This window comes from Phoxinus phoxinus (assembly GCF_949152265.1).
Source record: "Phoxinus phoxinus genome assembly, chromosome: 15".
Lineage (NCBI taxonomy): Eukaryota > Metazoa > Chordata > Actinopteri > Cypriniformes > Leuciscidae > Phoxinus > Phoxinus phoxinus.
Window position 1 is genome coordinate 17,510,070 of NC_136890.1, and position 23,500 is coordinate 17,533,569.

Below are 23,500 nucleotides of genomic sequence, written 5' to 3' on the forward strand. Positions count from 1 at the left end.
AGCTGCAGTCGGCAAGTCTGGCAGATTGTGGGGACTTAGCCAAAATTTTGAATGTTTACAACTCTCATGCCCCTCCCCCAGTCCCACGAGCACCCTCCCATCGAGTTTGTGCTCGTCAGTGCGTGTGCACCAGATTTTCTGTGAACGCGCCTGTCTCTTCAGCATCGATTTCTACAGGTGTTTTATTTTCCTTGGTTGTTTAGGACCTCCTAGCTGTGGTTGTTAACTGAGGAATTGGAAGCTTGCTCCAGGTGGAGGTAGAAGCGCGGGTTTTTTCTAAAACAGGCTGATTTATGTTGTTCTGTCAGAGCATAGTGTCGGTTTCAGTGAATATGATAAAAACAATCTTGCCGACTTCAGCTTTAAGTGGAAGTTGTGCAGCACCAATCTGCCATATAAATAACATCAGCCAAATAACCATATAGAAGAACACTATAGAATGTTGTGAATTCTTTAGTGTTTTAGTTGCCTGTGCTTCAGCACGTTCCAAGGATGGAGCGCATCCACAATGGGAGTGACACTTTCTGGCAAGCTCTTAACTAGTTCAAGTTTGCATTTGCATCCTGTATCTAGGATATCTTATTAAACTCATATAGGATGTTTCATATAGAACAGGCTTCAGTTTACTGTTGTACATCGACTCTTCAGCTTTGTCTCATGCAGCTGCTATTCCTTTTAGAGTTTTAATCAAAATGATTAAACCCCCATTGCAAATCAGGTTTATTGACACAATTTACAGACTTTCCGCTGTTTGCAATGAACAAAAAAAACAAAAATTATTGACATTGCTCAACACAACAATTGGTTTAAGTGCTTTCCCCAAATTGAACTGAACTTTTAATGACTTCTGCAGTCTCAAAGGGGCTGTTTACACCTGGCCACTTCATGCATTTTCTCAGATCGGATAGCTATCTGATTTGTCAAAACGATTACATTTACACCTGGTCACATAAATGTGTTTCAATTCCCAAAGATCTTCAATTCCCGCGCTATATGCAGATTTAATGGAGTGCACGTCACCGAAAGCAACCGCTATGAGCTGCATTTTATTGATCATCAGCTAAAATTTCAAAATCAAAGAGAGAGCGGCAACAGCCCTGGTAAGATCATTTAGTTTCTTTACTTTTAATGACGATAATTGTGTGTTAAGCGTCTGCGACTTACTTTCACTTTGATTTGCGATAGTTTGCTCGTTGGCTTGATGACTAGATGCTCAGCTGCTCATCTGCGGTGATACGTGCTGCAGTAGTGCCGTCATATCTGACTATAACATGACAGATATAGCCTATAACACGCTCTCACGCGTTTATTTTTTAATGTTTTTGGGAGGAGTAAAATGTACATATGTGGTTTCAACAACCAGATTCATTTACACTTGTCCAGTTTCATCTGAAATGTGGCCCACACCACCTCCTGAAGTGGTGTGAGCGATCGGATTCAAATCCGTCTCGAATGCGTTTCGGAGGGCATTTACACCTGGTCGTTTCACGATCGGATAGCTATCCGATCACAGAAAACGCATGAAGTGGCCATGTGTAAACAGCCCCAAAATGATTCAACCCCCCTGAATAGAATCCCTCACAACAGCCCAAATCTGAAAAACAGTTGTTGTCTTGAGCACACCTGATGCTACTCATCAAGGGCTTCATTAGTTGCACTAGGTGTGCTTGAGCTAGAACACATGAAAGCCAAAAGAATGGTCCAAAAAGTTAAGAAGATATTGTCACTCTTCACAAACAAGGAGCATGATACAAAAAGATAGTGAAGGCACTAAATGTTCCTAGAGACACCATTGGAAGCATAGTTTGCAAGTTCCAAGTTAAAGGAACAGTGGTTACACTACCTGGACAGGGCAGAAAAAGGAAGCCATCAATGGCTGCAACCAGATTTCTGAGAAGGCAGATTCAGAAAAAAACACAGTGACTGCAAAAGACCTGCAGCAAGACTTGGTGGCAACAGGGCACTGATGTTTCAGCTTGCACGCTTGTAGCCTACTTTTCGCATGCGGTCTCCAAGATGTACACCCCTACTGACCCAAAAGCACAAGAAAAGTCAGATTTAATTTGCTCAAAATCAAATAAATAATCCCAATAACTTTTGGGATTCTGTTCTGTGGAGGGATGAAACAAAACTGGAACTTTTCGGCCCTATGGGTCAGCGGTAGGAAGAATAATTAAGGATATGCTGAAAAAAAAAAAAACTCAGAAAATTGCCTACAGTTAAGCATGGTGAGGCTTGGTGATGCTCTGGGGCTGATTTGCATCCTCTGGCACTGGAAATCTGCAGCGTGTGGAAGGCAAGATGGATTCATTGAAGTATCAGGAAATCTGTTAGGAGAAAACGTCATGCCGTCAGTGAGGAAGCTGAAGCTTGGGTGTCATTGGTACTTCCAACAGGACAAGGATCCAAAGTATACCTCAAATTCCACCAAGGCTTGGATGTGGAAGAAGTCCTGGAAGATTCTACAGTGGCCATCAGTCACCTGACTTGAGCCCCATAAGCAATCTCTTGAAGAAGGCAGTTGATGCACACAAACCATAGAATATTATTGAACTGGAGGCCATTGCTCATGAGGAATGGGCTAAGATTCCTCAGAAACGCTGCCAGAAGCTGGTGTCTGGTTAAATATCTCGTTTGCAGCAGGTCATAACAGGAAAATGGTGTTCTACTAAGTACTAAAGATGCTTGCAGTGAAGGGGTTGAATAATTTTGAGACTTTATGTCATTAAAAGTAGCATTTTCAGTTGAATTCGGGGAAACCACTTAAAACATTTGTTGTGTTGAGCTATTTCAAATACTTATGAATCATTTTGAGTACAGCTGTAGATGTTTCTTTTTGAAAACTGTCATTATTGATAATCTAGCAGTTATTTTTCTAGTCATATTTTCTTATTTTGATGGACATATTTGCATGTCATTAGGGGCCAAGCACTGAAGGTGCGGGCACCTATTGTATCTGTTCCCGTTCTTATTCTTCTTTTTAGGGGCCAAGCACTGAAAGTGCGGAGGCACCTATTGTTTTTGTTGGCGTTCTTATTATTATTATTCTTCCGTTTCTTCCGCCATTGAAGTCTATGGCAGCCCTATGAACCGCTTGCGGGAAAGTTGATTTTATTTGACATTCTGATAGAGGACAGTCCCAACATTAAATACACCAATTTTGGTGTCTCCAACTCATTCCCTCTAGCGCCACCAACAGTCCAAAGTTTCACTCATGTCTATGCTGATAACTTTTGAACCGTAAGGGCTAGAATCAAAATTCTTTTTTCCTCTGATTCCTGAGCTCACGACGATTCGATTGCACCCTATGACGTCATTTTCCGTCATAATAGTTTTCCCGCCATTTTGAATTTTCCAAAAAACCTACTTTTTCGAACTCCTCCTAGGCCGTTGCTCCGAATTTCACGAAAATTGAACCAGATCAACTCCAGACCATGACGACAAAAAGTTATGGAATTCAAGTTGATTCGAATTACCGTTCTCGAATACCGCGCAAATAAATTTTACGTAGCGCTTGCAAAAACAGACGTAAGGCCGTATCTCCACAACGCTTTATCGGATTCAGACCAAATTTGGTACATGTCATCACAAGCATGACCTGAGGCTACATGCTGCGTTTCGGCGCAGCGCCACCTACTGGTCCGGAGATATGAAGAATTTATATTTTTGCTTATAACTTCTGAACGGTTTGTCCAAAAATCACAAAAGTGGTCTCGTTATATTCAGGGCATCGTGCTGAGTCGACTGATATCCAATTTTCCCATATCGGCCATTTTGGCTGTCGGCCATTTTGAATTATGTGCTAAAATGCTGTATTTTATGAACGCATGAACGTATCGTTACGAAACTCACTATGGGTCATCAGTACAACGCCCTAAAAGTACTCAAAAATTTATGAGACAGCGCCACCTTTTGGTCAAAAGTTATAATGAAATTTCCAAAAATGCTAATAACTTTTGAATAAATTTGCCTATAGTAATGACACTGATCTCAATAGATTCCTTGGGTTATGCTGAAAACATAGATACCAATTTTGCCATAGTCAATCAAAGTTCCTGTCCGCCATCTTTATTTTCTTTTAAAACCTACTTTTTCGAACTCCTCCTAGACCGAACGTCCGATTTTCACCAAAATCGGATCGTGTCATCTCCAGACTGTGCCGAGTAAAAGTTATGGATTTCGTGTCGATAGACAAAACCGTTTTCGTATACCGCAGTGGCAAAGTTGAGGCATGATGCCAAAATGACTATTCAGGCTTTATATCTGCAATGCCTTGACATATTGACACCAAACTTTGTATGTGTCATTGTCACTTCACTCTGACCACATCACATCAGTTTCGTAACTGCGCCACCTATTGGTCGAAAGTGATAATCATATTTTTAGTTATTGTATGTGATTTTTCAACCATTTTGCCAAAATTCATCTTCAAATGTCTTTAATTGCTCCTTGCTGCAGTGGGTCTCACACTCCCAGCCACTTTGGCATGTCTTGTCGTCTTGCTTGCGCTTGGCCCCGGTGATTGCTGCTTGCAGCTATATTTAGGGGCCAAGCACTGAAAGTGCGGAGGCACCTATTGTTTTTGTTGGCGTTCTTATTATTATTCTTCCGTTTCTTCTTCTTCTTCCGCCATTGAAGTCTATGGCAGCCCTATGAACCGCTTGCGGGAAAGTTGATTTTATTTGACATTCTGATAGAGGACAGTCCCAACATTAAATACACCAATTTTGGTGTCTCCAACTCATTCCCTCTAGCGCCACCAACAGTCCAAAGTTTCACTCATGTCTATGCTGATAACTTTTGAACCGTAAGGGCTAGAATCAAAATTCTTTTTTCCTCTGATTCCTGAGCTCACGACGATTCGATTGCACCCTATGACGTCATTTTCCGTCATAATAGTTTTCCCGCCATTTTGAATTTTCCAAAAAACCTACTTTTTCGAACTCCTCCTAGGCCGTTGCTCCGAATTTCACGAAAATTGAACCAGATCAACTCCAGACCATGACGACAAAAAGTTATGGAATTCAAGTTAATTCGAATTACTGTTCTCGAATACCGCGCAAATAAATTTTACGTAGCGCTTGCAAAAACAGACGTAAGGCCGTATCTCCACAACGCTTTATCGGATTCAGACCAAATTTGGTACATGTCATCACAAGCATGACCTGAGGCTACATGCTGCGTTTCGGCGCAGTGCCACCTACTGGTCCGGAGATATGAAGAATTTATATTTTTGCTTATAACTTCTGAACGGTTTGTCCAAAAATCACAAAAGTGGTCTCGTTAGATTCAGGGCATCGTGCTGAGTCGACTGATATCCAATTTTCCCATATCGGCCATTTTGGCTGTCGGCCATTTTGAATTATGTGCTAAAATGCTGTATTTTATGAACGCATGAACGTATCGTTACGAAACTCAGTATGGGTCATCAGTACAACGCCCTAAAAGTACTCAAAAATTTATGAGACAGCGCCACCTTTTGGTCAAAAGTTATAATGAAATTTCCAAAAATGCTAATAACTTTTGAATAAATTTGCCTATAGTAATGACACTGATCTCAATAGATTCCTTGGGTTATGCTGAAAACATAGATACCAATTTTGCCATAGTCAATCAAAGTTCCTGTCCGCCATCTTTATTTTCTTTTAAAACCTACTTTTTCGAACTCCTCCTAGACCGAACGTCCGATTTTCACCAAAATCGGATCGTGTCATCTCCAGACTGTGCCGAGTAAAAGTTATGGATTTCGTGTCGATAGACAAAACCGTTTTCGTATACCGCAGTGGCAAAGTTGAGGCATGATGCCAAAATGACTATTCAGGCTTTATATCTGCAATGCCTTGACATATTGACACCAAACTTTGTATGTGTCATTGTCACTTCACTCTGACCACATCACATCAGTTTCGTAACTGCGCCACCTATTGGTCGAAAGTGATAATCATATTTTTAGTTATTGTATGTGATTTTTCAACCATTTTGCCAAAATTCATCTTCAAATGTCTTTAATTGCTCCTTGCTGCAGTGGGTCTCACACTCCCAGCCACTTTGGCATGTCTTGTCGTCTTGCTTGCGCTTGGCCCCGGTGATTGCTGCTTGCAGCTATATTTCTTTTTCTTTTTTTTCTTTTTCTTCCGACTGGGCGTCTATGGCAGCCTATAGAACCGTTTGCGGGAAACTTATACAAATTGGCACAGTGATAGAGGACAGCCTGAACTATCACCATAGCAAATTTGGAGTCTCCAACTCATTCCCTCTAGCGCCACCAGCTGTCCAAAGTTTCACTCATGTTTATGCTAATAACTTTTGAACCACAAGGGCTAGAAACAACATTCTTTTTTCCTCTGATCCCTGAGCTCACGACGATTCGACTGCACCCTATGACGTCATTTTCCGTCATAATAGTTTTCCCGCCATTTTGAATTTTCCGAAAAACCTACTTTTTCGAACTCCTCCTAGGCCGTTGCTCCGAATTTCACGAAAAATGAACCAGATCATCTCCAGACTATGACGACCAAAAGTTATGGAATTCAAGTTGATTCGAATTACCGTTCTCGAATACCGCGCAAATAAATTTTACGTAGCGCTTGCAAAAACAGACGTAAGGCCGTATCTCCACAACGCTTTATCGGATTCAGACCAAATTTGGTACATGTCGTCACAAGCATGACCTGAGGTTACTTGCTGCGTTTTGGCGCAGCGCCACCTACTGGTCCGGAGATATGAATAATTTATGTTTTTGCTTATAACTTCTGAACGGTTTGTCCAAAAATCACAAAAGTGGTCTCGTTAGATTCAGGGCGTCGTGCTGAGTTGACTGATATTCAATTTTCCCATATCGGCCATTTTGGCTGTCGGCCATTTTGAATTATGTGCTAAAATGCTGTATTTTATGAACGCATGAACGTATCGTTACGAAACTCAGTATGGGTCATCAGTACAACGCCCTAAAAGTACTCAAAAATTTATGAGACAGCGCCACCTTTTGGTCAAAAGTTATAATGAAATTTCCAAAAATGCTAATAACTTTTGAATAAATTTGCCTATAGTAATGACACTGATCTCAATAGATTCCTTGGGTTATGCTGAAAACATAGATACCAATTTTGCCATAGTCAATCAAAGTTCCTGTCCGCCATCTTTATTTTCTTTTAAAACCTACTTTTTCGAACTCCTCCTAGACCGAACGTCCGATTTTCACCAAAATCGGATCGTGTCATCTCCAGACTGTGCCGAGTAAAAGTTATGGATTTCGTGTCGATAGACAAAACCGTTTTCGTATACCGCAGTGGCAAAGTTGAGGCATGATGCCAAAATGACTATTCAGGCTTTATATCTGCAATGCCTTGACATATTGACACCAAACTTTGTATGTGTCATTGTCACTTCACTCTGACCACATCACATCAGTTTCGTAACTGCGCCACCTATTGGTCGAAAGTGATAATCATATTTTTAGTTATTGTATGTGATTTTTCAACCATTTTGCCAAAATTCATCTTCAAATGTCTTTAATTGCTCCTTGCTGCAGTGGGTCTCACACTCCCAGCCACTTTGGCATGTCTTGTCGTCTTGCTTGCGCTTGGCCCCGGTGATTGCTGCTTGCAGCTATATTTTTATTTGTCATTTCTAATTTTCGTAACAGCGTTTAAAAAACAAAAACAACAACAACAACAAACATGCCTGCCCCTACACAAGCCCCGCCCCCTGAGTACTCATACTTGTTTTTGAGATCAATCAGTGCTCAAAGTTAAAAATGGACAAAAATGCCCTTCCCTTAATCTCTAGTGATGTGTCTAATTTTGTATTGATCATTTGTTGGTAAAGGGTGAGAGACCTGGCAAGCCACATGATTTCTGTCAAAGAGCCAGGTGTTGCTTGCAAGCCATAGGTTACCAACTGCTGTTCTAGCCTATAACTTGATCTGTTGGCAGAGGACTGCATTCAAATTTTCCGATTGGCTAACATCAGCGGGCAGTGTTCAGATTCTTTTTTTGGTCTGTGTTTACAGAGCCTGGGGCGATGTGCTGTAGAAAGTGTTGTTTCTTAGGACTCCTATTTCAGTGATTTCTGTCAGATAGTATAGAAACATTGTGTATGGTCATGGTCCTGCAAAAATACTGCTTGCAGCATTTGTAAAAGTTACATTTGTATGGTATTATTAATGTCTTCTGTATTAAGTAGGGCTCGTTATTGCCAACTACCTCACAATATTATAGATGTCATGATACAACAATATTATTGTAAGTATTATACACAAATGCATAACGATCAATGCATTGCAATTGTAATTGGATCATTATTGAAACGTGATAGAGCGTAAATGTGAGAGAACGGTTTCAGTCTCTCATACTATTCGTTCCAATTATTGGAAATGATATGCGTGAATGCATTAAAAACATTAATAAAAGGACCTGAAGTATCGATGCGGTATTGTGAGAAATAGAATTACAATGTAAGATTGTATCAGACAGCACAGTCCCAGCATCAAGTGTCCAGCATAACTGCAGCTCTTTAAAACCTCTGTGTGTGGTTGCTCTGTCGGTTTGTCCTCCGGCCTTCAGAGGTGACAGACCAGCTGATTCAGATAGACTCTTACTTTAGTGCTTCTGTCACCTGTGGCCTCCAGTGAACATCTAATTAATTTTAGGCTGTTGCCCTGCTGTAATTCACTTACTCTTCAGTCAGATTCTGGTTAGTGAGTGAACCGCTGGAGATTTCCACGCAGCTGAACAAAAGTGCTCAGTCCTCAAAGGTGCAGGTTTAAATGGTGGGATTTAGTTTCTCTCAGACATCTTAGAACAATCTGTACTGGTGTTTTAATGCTATTGTCGCTGCACTGAATTTTACATGGAAAAATACGAGTTCATAAAATATTGAATTTTTTTTTATTGCAAGTTTAGGGTCATTAAGGTTTTTGCATGTTTTTGAGAAGTCTCTTATATTCACCAAGGTTGCATTTATTTGATTAAATATTAGAGTGAAAACAGTACAATTGACCCTTCGCAGGGAGCTTGATTGACAGGTGATCTGACCCATCATACTTCGCCATCCGCCATTTTGTCCGACAAAGCAGTCAGGAGAGTTAGTAGATTAACATGGGAGGATTTGAACTTGAAAAACGGAGTGTACTGACGCCTTTCCGCGGTTAAAACAACATTCCTTCTTATGTTCATTCATGTTTATTTGATGCTATAAATGAACTAGAAGGAAGAGAAGATCGGTTCACGAGCAGCTTTAACTGATGCTCTACAGCGATCTGTCAGACACATTAAAGAGCCACAAAACGGTATTTATTAAATTTCTGTAAAAAAAACACCAAGTTTGAAAGGTGAGACTTTGTTTTAATGTTTAATATCAAAAGTAACCGAAAAGTAACCTGGTCTGTCTTGTCTGTCAGCGTGTTGTCAGCCTCCTCTCTGCTCCGCGATGTATTTTTCACTGCGTGAGAACATGGTGTGACGTGAGAGCGGCGTAGCTTGTCGGACATCGCGACAGTAACTAATGGGGGCGGGTCTTTGCGAATGGTCAATTGTGAAATATTATTATGATTAAAAATAACTTTTTTCCTCTTTGACTATATTTAAAATTTTAATTTATTCCTGTGATGGCAAAGCTGAATTTTCAGCATGATTACTCCGGTCTTCAGTGTCATATGATTTAATTGAAATATAAATATTTTTTAACATTTCAAATGTAATGATTTAATGAATCTTTGAGTAAAGGCCAGATTTAAAAATTAGCATTAGAGCGCAATTCCAAAAAAGTGCAGGTGGGAGTGGAAAGTTCTGCGGGTGATTTACTGACAACGCTCAACTTAAAGAACAGACGCTGCCGGATCATTTCCATAATGACTATCACAATCTACCAAGCGCAGCAGGAATTAGCGTTTTGGGGGGCATTAAAGGTGCTATGTGGAGTTTTTCTACTAAAATGAATCCATTTTTTTTATTGTCTGTGTGTGTGAAGGGGTTGTAGTCTCACAATAAAATGATCCTCTTAGCGGGTTTTGCTATTGCCTCTGAAAGCAAGTATTCCTATTTCTATGTGAAGTCTCCGGGTCGGATTTTCCGCGAAATCCAGTGACGTGACTGAGACCTGCATGCGCGCTCCCGAGCGTCTCGCCTCTCGCCTCGTCTATTGACTTTGCACTCAACAGCGACGACACTGCAACTTTATGACATGGAGTCTGCTAATACCAAGAAACGACCAGCACAACACAGACTCCAACACAAACTCCACATAATAAAAAATAAAATAAAAAGCTTGTAAACGTATTGGTTGCAATCTGAAACATCACCGCTAGATGCCGCTGAAAACTCCACATAGCCCCTTTAAATAATGGTAAATTGACTAGCGCAAACCTTAGTAAATCACTCCGCATGATTCATTTAAATATTCTCTTCCCATAAATTTTGTATCTGAAAGGAAAACTCCTACAAATGCTTGTGCAATAAGTCAACTGCAAAAATAACCCTGTCCATGCCTTTTCAGCGCCAATTTTTCACTGTGTGTCTTTAGTGAATCCTGACAGTTGTTTTTTAACGCCAAAAAGAGGGTTTGCGCTGGTTCAAGCTGTTAGTAAATCTGGCCCTAAAACTATTATTTTCTTTCAATATAATTATTCCTATTTATTTTTTTAATGAAACCAAACTTTCAAACACTTGAGTAATTGGACAAACCTGTTTATTTTGAAACTCTTATTACTTTCTTAATTAAAAAAAAAAAAAATTGAGCATGATATCAGTTCTAAAGTTTACAAGTTATTTTTGTGAAGCATTTAGCTTGAAAAGTCTGCTTGGGCCATCTTTATTAAAAATAAATGCCACTTGTATTGATATTTTGTATCAAATGCGATGACATTGACATTCATAAATTTTTTAATGTGTTTTTAAAAGTGTCCAAATACTTTTTGGGGCCACTGTTTTATCTCTATTTCAGAGACACTAGATTCAGTATCGACAACTTCCTTTCTACCTCTCACACTCTGTGCTTCTCTTTTTCTTCAGTGCTCTCTCAGAAGAAGAAAAGTCATCCCTCCGTGCAGGTCTCATCACTAATTTTAATGAGCCGGTCAACCAGGTTAGTGCACACACACACACACACACACACACACACACACACACACACACACACACACACACACACACACACACACACACACACACACACACACACACACACACGCCACATAAAGAGAAATGCAGTTCATTCCCTGACCATATGCTCTACCTGTCTTGTTTATGATCAGTCGACCATTAGAATGAACTACCAGACATGATTGAGTACCATTAAACTCTTCTGTTTAGTGGAGAGTCTAGTGTCAGATCAATGGGCTTGGAGTCAAAAAGTAATGTGTTGTTGAGCAATGCTGGAAGCATTGATTTTTTTGGGGCAGTTTTATTTATTGCATTAATTCAACCCTTGAGTTTGAATAGAGCCTGAATCATTATAAGAAAAGTCATTATAATAAAGAGGAGTGACATCCATGGATTTGAATCAACATCTGCTCTTGTAATAGCTTTGCCTATTTCATATTTAGATGCAGTTTTGATTAATAACTCTTGTGGTAATAGATAATGTAAGTTAAGGAGAATGAAACGTTTTGATTATTTGTTGATGTCGATTTTGAGGGAATGTGGAGGATAACACAGTCAATTATATTGACAAGTTAAAAATAGAGAAACGTATCTTTTAAACGCATTTATCATCATATTTTTTCTCATTTGCTACGTATTTTTCACTGCATTTATTTCTGTATTGGGTTTTTACTGTGCAGGGTTTTTGATGGGTTGGTATTGGACACTATTTAGTTTATTACTGGCTAATGACTGCGCTCAATTCTTGTTGTGGAGGAACGTCACATGCACATTAAAATTAATTGTAGGCTTAAAAAGTGCTTTCTTATTATAGACCATAGCTGACACTGCACTCATATCTAGAGACTTTAGTGAATGAAGAAGATGTAGTACACAAACACTGCCTTGTTATTTCCAAATTGGATGACGAAGTGGAAACAAAATGTGAAAATACAAATGTAAATGCATTTATTTATAGAAGCATGTTTCCACCAGATAATACAAAAAAGGTAATTGTGACTTTATAATCTCTCTTTTCAATTCTGACTTACTATTTACTCGCTATTGCCAGTTTGCAAGCGATTCTTACTTTTTTCTCAGAATTGTGAGATATAAACTTCTAACTTTTTTATCGCAATTGCAAGTTTATATTTCGCAATTCTGAGAAAATAGTCAGCTGATAATTCTGACTTTTTATCTTGCAATTGTGACTTTATATCGAGTTTATATCTCACTGAAATTACAATATCTGAAAAATTACAATGAGTTTTTTTTTTATACATGCATTTATTTTATCTGGTTTTTATTCGGTAGCTGAACTGGTCGTGGGACACACCACTATCAGGATTTGATTAGCAGGAAACACACATAATAGTGAAATGTATACATTAAAATGCATTTTAAGTTACTTTGAAAAAAAGTGTATGCTAAATGCATATTTGTAAAGGATTCTGTACATCATTTTGATATGTACAGAGTGTGCCACTAATTATTCCTATTATTACAAAACAGATTAATAATGGAACATTTTGTAACTTTGGTCTAATTTGCAAGTATAATCTTGGTTAGAACATTGCTGTGTAATTTGCATTGAGTGTGAGATAATCAGAACAGATTACTGTTTTGCCTAAAACATACACAAAACATGCACACGAAAACAATAGTGCAACACACACACACACACACACACACACACACACACACACACACACACGCATTAAAAAAAATAATATTATTTTGGCGTAAAAATCATTCTTATTAATATAAATATATTAACATCATAATATAAATATGTTAATAAAACATTATTATTAATTAGATTCATGACAGTTTAGGGCATTGAGGTGGATGCACCACTTCCAGTTATCAGTGGGTGATGAATGTTTTTTTGCGAACAATTCTACAATTTGAACATTTGACCTAATCCCCCTCAGTATTGAATATTTGGTTACATGTAAATATGGTGTAAGAAAATGAAATATGCAAAATGATATGTCATCTCCTTCATTTCAGCCATCATTTCAAAGAGGTTTGATTGCTTAAATTGCTGCTTTAATGGTGGTAACACTTCTGCATTTAGAGATATTGGATTAATTAATTTAATTAAAATGGTTCATTTAAATCTCATAACCGTTTGAGACATGTTTGAAAGGGCTAAATGCCCACAGGATGTGAGGACTGTTACTTCAGTAGTTATTAATTTCACATTTAAAAGAATATTGATATATAATTCGCACAGGCAGCTGTAATTGAAATCTGCTACTGGACGTGTCCTTGAAATCCCTTTAAAGTTGCTTTTGTATTGCAGATCGCCACCCAGATAGCAGTGCTGATCGCTAAAGTGGCACGCCTGGACTGTCCTCGGCAGTGGCCCGAGCTGATCCCTATTCTGCTGGAGTCTGTGAAGATTCAGGACAGTCTTCTGCAGCACAGAGCACTGCTCACATTCTATCACGTCACCAAGACTCTGGCCTCCAAACGCCTCGCCACCGATAGGAGACTCTTCCAGGATGTGAGTAGAGCCCTGCTCCTTTCCTTTCATCTGTGTTATTTTCTACCTGCTGGTCAAGGTTGTTATGTGTCGCTTTTTATTTTCTTTGTGTAAGGGGATAATTTTCAGTGAAATATTGATTAATTTTTAAACGAGTTTATGGTTAAAGAAGAAAGAGAATACAGAGTGATGCAAGAGAAATGAAACTAGTACCATGTAGGTAATTGGTTGGCTTGCACAATGGTCAAATGCGATTGACAAATCAAAATAAAGTATTTCTTAGAGTGCCGTGGAAATTTAAACATGTAACCCAAAAAGGAAATTAATTTAATGTTAAAGCATCATGGAAATTCCCAAAGTTAAAATATGACTCCAAAACCAGCTCTAAAATGTGCTTTTAAGTGAAATTAAATTCTCGTCCAGTAATCACAACTGGAAAAATTAATGAAAATGTATTTAAAATGTTTGGGAAGCCTGTTACTCTTATGGTTCCTAAATAATTTTGTTATAAAAAGGGTCATATTATCTCCATTTTCAAATTCTTGATTTTGTTTTTGGGGTCCACTAGAATAGGTTTTCATGGTTAAATGTTCAAAAATCACATTATTTTTCATAATTTTTTGCAAATGTCATGCCCGTTACCATAACTGTGGGTTTTAACACACTATGAACGCAACTCAACCAGGCCTCAGCCTTTTTCTGCTCATGGCTTTGGTGGGAGTAATTATAAATAAGGAATTTTGTGATGTGTATGTTCTCGGAAAAAAATCTCAAGACCACAACATTTCAGGGAGTTCATAAACCTGAGATATAGAATACCTGTAACTCTTTTTGACTAACTAACATTATTATTATCACTATTCATATTTATTGTTATCATTATTATTAACAACAACAACAGTAATAATTTGTTTGTTTACTATTGTAGGAATGCACCGTTCAAAATATGAACATTTTGTCCGATACCAATGAACGATAATTCTTGAAAGCCGATAACTGATATATTGGCCGATAAATCTAAATGCTCATTTTATTTTTATATCATTTTTGAGAGCCAAAAATGCCATTACAAAACCAAAATTCTCCCCAGTAAAAGCCATGTCCCAAGCACACAATTATAATGTTCTCATTATAATTTTACAGACTTGCATGTTTTACTTAACTGTATTTTCAATCAGTAATTTCAATCATATTTCAAGCAATTCAAAATCTTCATGGCTAAGTAAAAACGCACATCTGAAGTGTCTCAGCTGAAAGAAATAATCCATTATTTATCAGCTTAAATTTTTTAAATATCGTCCTATACCGATATGTCGTGCATCCCAATACTATTGTTTTAATGTATGCTTTTAATGCATGCATTCAGGTAATAAACAAATAATAATAATTACAAAATTATTAATAAAAGAAAAACACTTTGACACCATTATGTGTACATGGCCAATTAAAGAGGAATACAGGTGGCACTTAGTATTCTGTGTTTTCGGGTGTGTTTGTTGGCATTGACACCCGGATGTTATGCTGGTTTTATTCCAAAGAGCTTTCTGCTCTCTTATTATTTTCCTCTCCATTTTCCACCTCATTTTATTAGAGATCGTTTAGCAACTTTCAGTGACACGGACTATCATTCGTCATTGTACCCGCTCTACAAGCACCTGCCTCTAGAAGGCACTGTTAAGCTGCGCACATGCTCATCCTCTGCCCCAGTTCACTGAGCCTCACAGGAGATGTATGAGCACTCCTGTGTGAAACATCAGCAGATGTTTTGACTTCAAGCTGCATCACACTTTCCCCTCTCTTCTACATTTCACTGACGTTCTGACTGGCCGCTAGAATTGCGGAGATAAGACACCTGTACCATACCAAGTTGCAGGGAGACTCGTAATTTTGACAAGTGATTTATCACTGGCATTTGTTCATGTTAATGCGGGTCCTTTTTTCTCCACTAAGAAATACTTTTCATTTGACCCCTGCAAACACTTTTCTCAACGTCACAACCAGTCGACAGTGAAGAGCTTCCTCAGAACAGTGATTCCCAACCAGGAAATGATTTTGCTTTTGCTTTTTTAATCCCGTAAAGCAGAAATCACGACTTAATTAGATCTTGTTTATAAATAATTTCACTATTAATTCTTTCTCTAGCACATTTCTGCATGACTTCCCCCTGAACGCTTAAAAGCTCATGCACTTCATTAAAGAAAGAAACTACTTGGAAAGTCTTTCTTCTGTAGTATCTGTAATTATAAGTGAATTAGGCTATTGTAATATTTGCTACTTTATTATAATGAACAACAATGCTGAATAATATACTAAATTAATCTGGCTGTCTGGGTACAAGACAGAACAGTTCGGAAACGATAGCTTAAAAATCGAAATGGCTAATAAGGCCCAGCTGTCATTTTTTGGGGGTTTTACGGTCTTATTTCTCATTAGAAGAAAATTAATAAAAAAATTCTGCTGCAAATTTTCATTAAGCATAATTATTTAAAGAGATAGTTCACCCAAAAATGGCTATATTTTGAGAAATGTCTCCATATAAATGGAAAAATTATTTGAATTTCTGAATTTCTTCTGTGGAACATAAAATAACATATTTTGAAAAATGTTGGAAACCAACAGTTTTGGAGATTTTTTTTTTTTTTTTTGAACTATCCCTTTAAGGACAAAGCCATACAGGTTCGGAAGGACATATTAGCGAGTAATTGATCACAGAATTTGTATTTTTACATGAATATCACTTTAAGGCTGTGTTTGAGATGCTGTTTGGACTTTAGAGGACAGGTTACTTTTCATATAGACTCATAAAATACTGTCCATGGCTCAATGTAATAAAGTAAGATTAATGACTAGTGGGTGTGAGCAGGCTAACAAGTCGGAATTGAGTGTCCATATGGGAACTATAGTCATCATCAGCCATAGTCGTAAACAGATCTGATTTTTATTGTGTAGGCATAAGGCCCAAGTTTTTAGAGAGGAAATCCGTGACTCACTAATTCAAAATGTGCTTCAGCACATCAGTGGAGCCACTCATTATGTGGCACATATGAGTGCATGACATGACTCGACACGAGTTTTCATGACATGATGTGTCCAAAGGTGTGATTGATGGGACAAGCACTTGGATGAGAGGAGCTTGTGTGTTCGTCACATGGTTGCATGAACAGTTGGTAACATGCTCTCAAATAATTTAAAGGGGTCATGAACTGTATTTTTTTTAATTAGGATGTCCTTTGATGTCCACTTTATAATGTCATCAAGTGTTTTTCTATCAAAAAACATCCTAATTTAGAAATAATGGCTATTTTCTCTCCTGCTTTTGGTCGTCTCTTTGTAACAGTTTTGAAAGGCATGGCGCATTAAAGACTTGGAAGTAAATGCCCACTGCTGTGATCGGGTGACAGTTTTGCATAAAATAATTTTCAATATCTCCGTCATTACACACGTGGAATTGTTTTAAAAACTTGGCAACCGGTGAAATTCAGCCATAATCATTCGTGCCAGAATCTGATCCCAATTTAGAAGACAACGAACCTTCACCTCAAATCCCAAGGACACTCTAGTCTGTGACAGTGTGGAAATTAATCATCTTTATTTATATGTATTAATTATCCTCCTTATGCATTTGTGAGGTAGTTTTTACATTATATTAGTGTTAAAAAAAAGACGCTACAGAAGGGTGTTTATTTTGTTTAAACATTTGGCAACTGTGAAACATAAGCCACTTTTCCTCCGTCGGGCTGAACGGTTCTAAGAACGGTAAGGAACGGTTAAAGGAGAACTCCGGTCAATTTTAACATTGAGCTCAATTTTTTGTAAATTTAGAGTGCTATCAATACAGAGAACAACGACACAAATCGGTGTTGCCTACACCGTGTTATTCTCTTTTTAAAATGTGCACCCTATTGACTTGAATGGGGCACGTTTTAAACCTGCTTTTATCCTTTTAACATCCTTGATGGGTCTTTACAAGTGCCCAGCCATGTTGAGTGATTCCTTCAGAGTGAACATGGTGAATCTGACTGCATTAGATATGAAATATATTAATAAAAATGATGTTAATTCAACAAGCCCACATACCTGTATTTACTTCCTGTTTTCAGTCGAAGTTCACAGTAGTCGACTGTCAAGGTCACGTGCGTGATCATAGGGTAACTAAGATGATTTTTTTTACAAATCCATCAGAGCTGATATTCTCAAAACACCACACCGTCTTCGGTTGACAGCTGACAGTCTGAGTCTCCACTGTTGCTTAGTTACCTATGATCACGCGCGTGAACTCGACAATCGACTACTGTGGACTTCGACCGAAAACAGCAAGTAAATACAGGTATGTGCGCTTGTTGAATTAACATAATTTTTATTAATATCTTTAAAATCTAATGCAGTCCGATTCACCTTGTTCAATCTGAAGGAATCACTCAACATGGCTGGGCACTTGTAATGACGCATCAAGGATGTTAAGAGGATAAAAGCAGGTTTAAAACGTGCCCCATTCAAGTCAATAGGGTGCAAATTTTAAAAAGAGGATAACACGTGTAGGCAACACCGATATTTGTCGTTGTTCTCTGTATTGACAGCACTCCAAATTTACTAAAAATTGAGCTCAATGTTAAAATTGACCGGAGTTGACCGAATGTAAGCTAATAAATAACTTGAGCCTGGTACGGTACGGCACGGCACGATTACAAATAGTTCCCGGCCCAGAATTCTCAGCATGGTCACGCTAAACGCGCTGAACTGTGCTGGTAGAATGTGTGAAGTGGCGTTGCCACTCAGGATTGGTTGTCAGCCCCACAGTATAACAGCTGGGCCAGATCGGCACTAAATGGAACGGTCTATCGTTTTGTTGCTGGAGTAATCCTGTGTTTGCGTATCTCTCGTATTCACTTACCTCCTATTACATGTGCGACTAGGCTGGTGGGGCTAAAGAGGCAATGATGTAGAAGGCAGCGTTGATCCTTTCTTTTGGAGGCGGTCTTTCGTTCGCACTGACGTCATACTGAGAGAAAATCGTTGTGGTAGCTTCCGCTTGGTTTCAATGAAAGCTGTTTTTGGACTAACAAAGAAGTTTTGAGTTCTGAAACTTACACAAGATATTTTAATGACTGCTCATATGTCAAAAGAAAATTTGATTTCTCAATTCATGACCCATTAAAAATGGATTTCAGAGTTTACTTTAAATATACATGATATTGCTTGTTAACAATACAAGTTGTTGGGTCAATTAGGAGAAATATTTTCTCTCAATATCATGACATTGTTTGGATAAAAAGAGTATTTTGTATATATATTTTTTTCCTCAGCAGGGCTTCAACTCAATGACAGTTGCTGTTTTGATGTCCAGGCCACACAACAAGTATGCAAACTCTGTTTTTAAAAATGCTTGTCTCTGTTCTGAATGAGCATTTACAGAAAGAAAACATGTCTAAAGTTGTACAGTGTGGAGCTGACAGCGGTTGATATAATTGGTCTCTGAGTGCAAGGATGATATAAAAGAATAGCAGTGACAAAGCAGAGCAAAAAAATGTGAAATGTAAAGCAATATATTTTTATAGTTCGTAGTTTTTTTCTTGTTTTTTCTTTGCTTTTTAGCTGTTATGGCAATACAAACAGGGCACAGACGTGGATCAGGCTGACTGTTAGTTACACTATGTTTTTCATTAATCCGCAGTATATATTTCTATATTTATCAGTGTATCAAAGCAAATTAAATCTATATTATCAAATGGCTTGTATTTAGAATTAAATCAAGCAAAAACTTCTTGCACTTTTGCGCTTGATGTGAACAAGCCTTACAAGTGAGTCAGTGTTTTAAAGTAGTTTACAGGTACAATGATATCATGTGACATATTTTCATTATGCTTCCCATCTGGTAAGAGATATGCCATAGTAAATCCCAGAGCGCTTATCCGTAGACGTTGTGGCGCCTGAACCCCACAGCATCGTTTAATATTCAACAAGTGTTCACTTGCTTTTAGAGGCTCCTGGAGCTCAGTATAATTCTCCAGTGGTTGTGTTGTAATGAGACATGCCAGGTGCTTTGCTGTTGATAACTCCCAAGTTTGGAGGCCCAATATACCTTAAAGCTCCAGAACTGATATTTCTTATTTAGGCTAGGCACCGAACACCTGTCATGTGCATGTTTAATAATAATTGTGTGCGCATGTGACAATATTCTTCTGGAGGTGGGGATTGTATGTAAACTGCAGCTGCATGCTGTATTCCTCAATATTTGGCAACTTGGGAGCAAAGTTGCTTGTAATCTTTCTTCTAGCTAATGAAACGGCACAGAACAAGCGTCTTCTGTTAAACGCTGAAAAGTTTGCAGCGAGCCTCTGTGTATTGTCAGGAATTAGCACAAATATTCCCACCTGTCTTTGTTGAAAAGCTTCTTCAAATTGACTGTGGTCCAAAAAAATTAAGGATTTTGCGAAAGTCTGCTTGGATATAAAGATGATGGATTGGCTTTGCTCACCACACCAATGTCAGCAGTTTGTTTCAGGTAGTTTTGAGTCACTTTGTGGATTTATTTGCTAATAAACTTTAAGAAGTGAAATCTGCCTCTTTGCTGTAAAGCTACACATAGCGTGAAATTGTTTTTGAAAAATGGTGTGTGTCAACTTTCTGGTAGCCTATGTCTTTTGTCTGATGTTGTAAATTGCGTTTATTGAGTGCCAGAGTGAATTCACAACCTAAGTAAGGAATAGTAGAGATAAAATAAATCGTCATCAATGGGAGAAATCATACCAACCCTTGTGTACTATTGAAACTATCAGGTACACTGCCAGTATTTTATGTCAAACAAATTCTAAAAGTGGTGTTCGGTTTTATCAGGCATTATTCACAGTAGTATTCGGGTAAATAATAGCCTACAACAGAAATCGAATAATCAAATAGAACAACAGTCTGCATGAATTAAATACATGAGTCTTATTAAAGCTACTGAAGTTATTAATTTAAGAGCACTGATAGATTGTTTGATTAACATTGATGGCAGCAGAGCAGGTATAATAGGCTGCTGTCACTTTAAGACCGAACACATGGATCCAATATACTGATACACATCTGATTTTCTCCCAATTGTTTACGTTCACTTAAGACATAACCAACTGTTTATGTGAATATTTGCCAAGACAGGCATTTTGACATTTTTCTGTGTATTCGACCATTTAGGTCAAGAAAGTTGTAATGGGAACAGGGTGAGTTGAGTACTCTTTTATGGCTTATTTATGTGCTTTTAATAACTCTTTTTTTAATATCAAGCACATCCTGCAGTTTAGCAAGAGTAAACTGCAATCACGTTAACTGATATGGACGCCAAGTACGGATTCGTATTTATCTTATTGGAAGCACTTCTCCTATATTTGTCATATTAGTGGTGATATGCTGCTTTTGTGCCATTAAAACAAACACTGTAACTATTTTCTTTGCGCAGATAGAGCAATTAGGGAGCTTCCCAAATTTGGGAGCTGTGACATCACTTTCCACCCCATGTATTCCCAAATAGTGACTATGTATGCAGCCATCATGGACATTCGTATTGCTTATTTTATTTCTTGGCACTTGATTTTTTTTATGTTGGTATTTTTAAAAAATGTTTTTTTTTTATGAGAAAATGCTTAAATAAAACGTTGAAAGATTAATGGCAGAAGTTACGGTAGGTTAGAGGTTAACTAAAGGATTAATCGACTGGCAAGACAGATTAATCGACCATCAAAATAATCGGTAGTTACAGCCCTGGTTCTAATCATCTAATGGCACCAGAAGCAGGCAACTGTTGAACTGAACATTTACCATGGAGTATATCCATCAAGTCCCGACCAACAATTTAAAAAAAAACTTTCCCTGACCTCAATTTTGGGCGAGGGCAACTGGCACCGAACAGCTCCTCATCCTCACTGCTAGTCTTCAATGGTGATTATTTTCTCTGTCAGTTTCAGAAGTTGATGTCAGTGCTGCCACACACATTTGTTGGGAAAACTCTTGACTGTAAATCCCAACAAATGTGTGTGTAGGTGAAATGTTCAAGTTTCCATCAAGAGGCTACACTTAGTTTTTAAAGTTGACTTATTTTACTGTGCTAAATTAGTTTGCGGAGGCAGGAAATAATTAGTTTGTGCTGTTCCTTCCATCTGACCTGCAGCATGACATGAACTACTGTTTCTGTTAATGGTCATTTCATGTTTTGTTCAGTGTTCTCAATGTGCTGTGTAATGATTTGATTATGCAGAAATCTTCTAAAAACAAGACTATCATGTTATATCTTAAAAGATTAGAATAAAATGTTTCCATGGTAATTTGGTAATTACCGTACATGTAAGCACATGGTATGCTTCTCATAATATCCCTAATGTGAATATATGCACTCTCAGATGATTATTACGGCTGTACATTCACTGTGGCTTTTAGTAATTGCTGATCATTTCACCTGTTGCTAGGCTGTCTTGTCAATATAGATGCACAAATGACACACACAAAAAACCCTCACCCTCAAAAAAAATAAAATGTTTTTCACGGTCTACACATCATTTGCTCTTATGATAACTATCATTTGCCACCTGGTCTTTCCAACAGTTGCTACATTTGCAAATGGCAAATAACTATGTTGAGCCTTTTGGCAAATGTAAACAGCATTTGCAGTGTAGATCAAAATTTCAATACTAATTGTGCAGAAAAAAAGTGTTGGAAACAAATTGGAAACCTTTGGCATATTCTACAGATGGTCTTTCATCTCTAAAATGAGGATGTTGACGTCTTTCAGAACAAGAACATTTGTATTTTGCAATATATCAAATAGGAGTCTACTGATTGAGGTAGAAGAGCTATGCGCTTCTGTTGCGTTTGAAAATATGGATAATAAATGAATGTCGTGTGATTGACTTCTAAAATAATGCGGCAAAGGCACCTCTCTTGGAGATTTATTTTATAGTGTTCCAGTTCCATGTGAGGTTTATACTTGTAAAATATTTAAATACTTGAATATGTAATATTTAAATATAATTAGATTTTATTTAAAATATATATATTATTAATAGTAATGTAAGTTGATATAATTACATTATTTATTTAAAATTTAGTTTATTTACATAAGTGATTATAAGTGTAATAAGATTAATGAATGCAAAAGAGACCTCCTGAACTTTATTTGCTGGTGATCTCATATTTAGATTTTTTTTTTTTTTTTTTTCAGTCTTTTTTTGAGACACCAGATCCTTAGCAGTTCCCCTGCAATATACGCAGTTGTCTCCAATGCAGTGTGCAAAACCAGATGGGAATTTGTTATGTATGTAATTCCCAAGGTCACTTTTCAATGCATCGAAATCCTTTTTTATTGCCCTGTCCATTGTAGACAATTTCTATTACCTGCGTTCACCAACTATCCGTTCACAAGATGTTCTGCCTGTAGCGACATGTCAAGTGTGTGTTTGTGTCTTCTGCAACACTATGGCTCTTGCAGTGGTGTAAATGATGTGCCACATGTGCAAGACCAGAGTATGTCCAGGGAAATACAGTGTGCTGTGTTCACAAGATCATGTGCTGGAGGATCACTGACAGCAGATTAATATGATCCTGTTGAATTGGATTTGACAGAGGAAACAGTTCTGTGACCTTAATCGAAAGACATTGATTGCTTCTAAGAAAGTGTGTGATAAGAATATAGATGTTGTTTTTATGTGAAGTATAGCTAAATAAATATTGATGTTGTTGCCTCTTTGTGATCTTACTAGTGGAAACGTACATAACAAGCAGTATAAATACTAATGCAACACCTTTGAGTTATGATGTAATGTGTAGAAATGCACTTTCCATGTGCAGCCTAAAAGTTAACTATCACTTAATCACTCTACTTTTTGATTCTGAGATTTGTTTTCCCCCCAGAGCACTGTGGATATCATTCATGCAGTAAAATGTCCACATCCTATATAAAATG

General features: G+C 37.8%; 1 protein-coding gene across 1 annotated transcript in view; it reads left to right on the top strand.

Moving 5' to 3' along the window:
• ipo11 (importin 11) overlaps positions 1-23,500 on the top strand; it is a 172,197-nt gene that overhangs the window by 24,651 nt on the left and 124,046 nt on the right. Inside the window, exons 4-5 of the mRNA XM_079637995.1 lie at positions 11,010-11,082; positions 13,387-13,590. Coding sequence (XP_079494121.1) covers positions 11,010-11,082; positions 13,387-13,590 — 277 coding nt within the window. The remainder of the gene's footprint in view (positions 1-11,009; positions 11,083-13,386; positions 13,591-23,500) is intronic.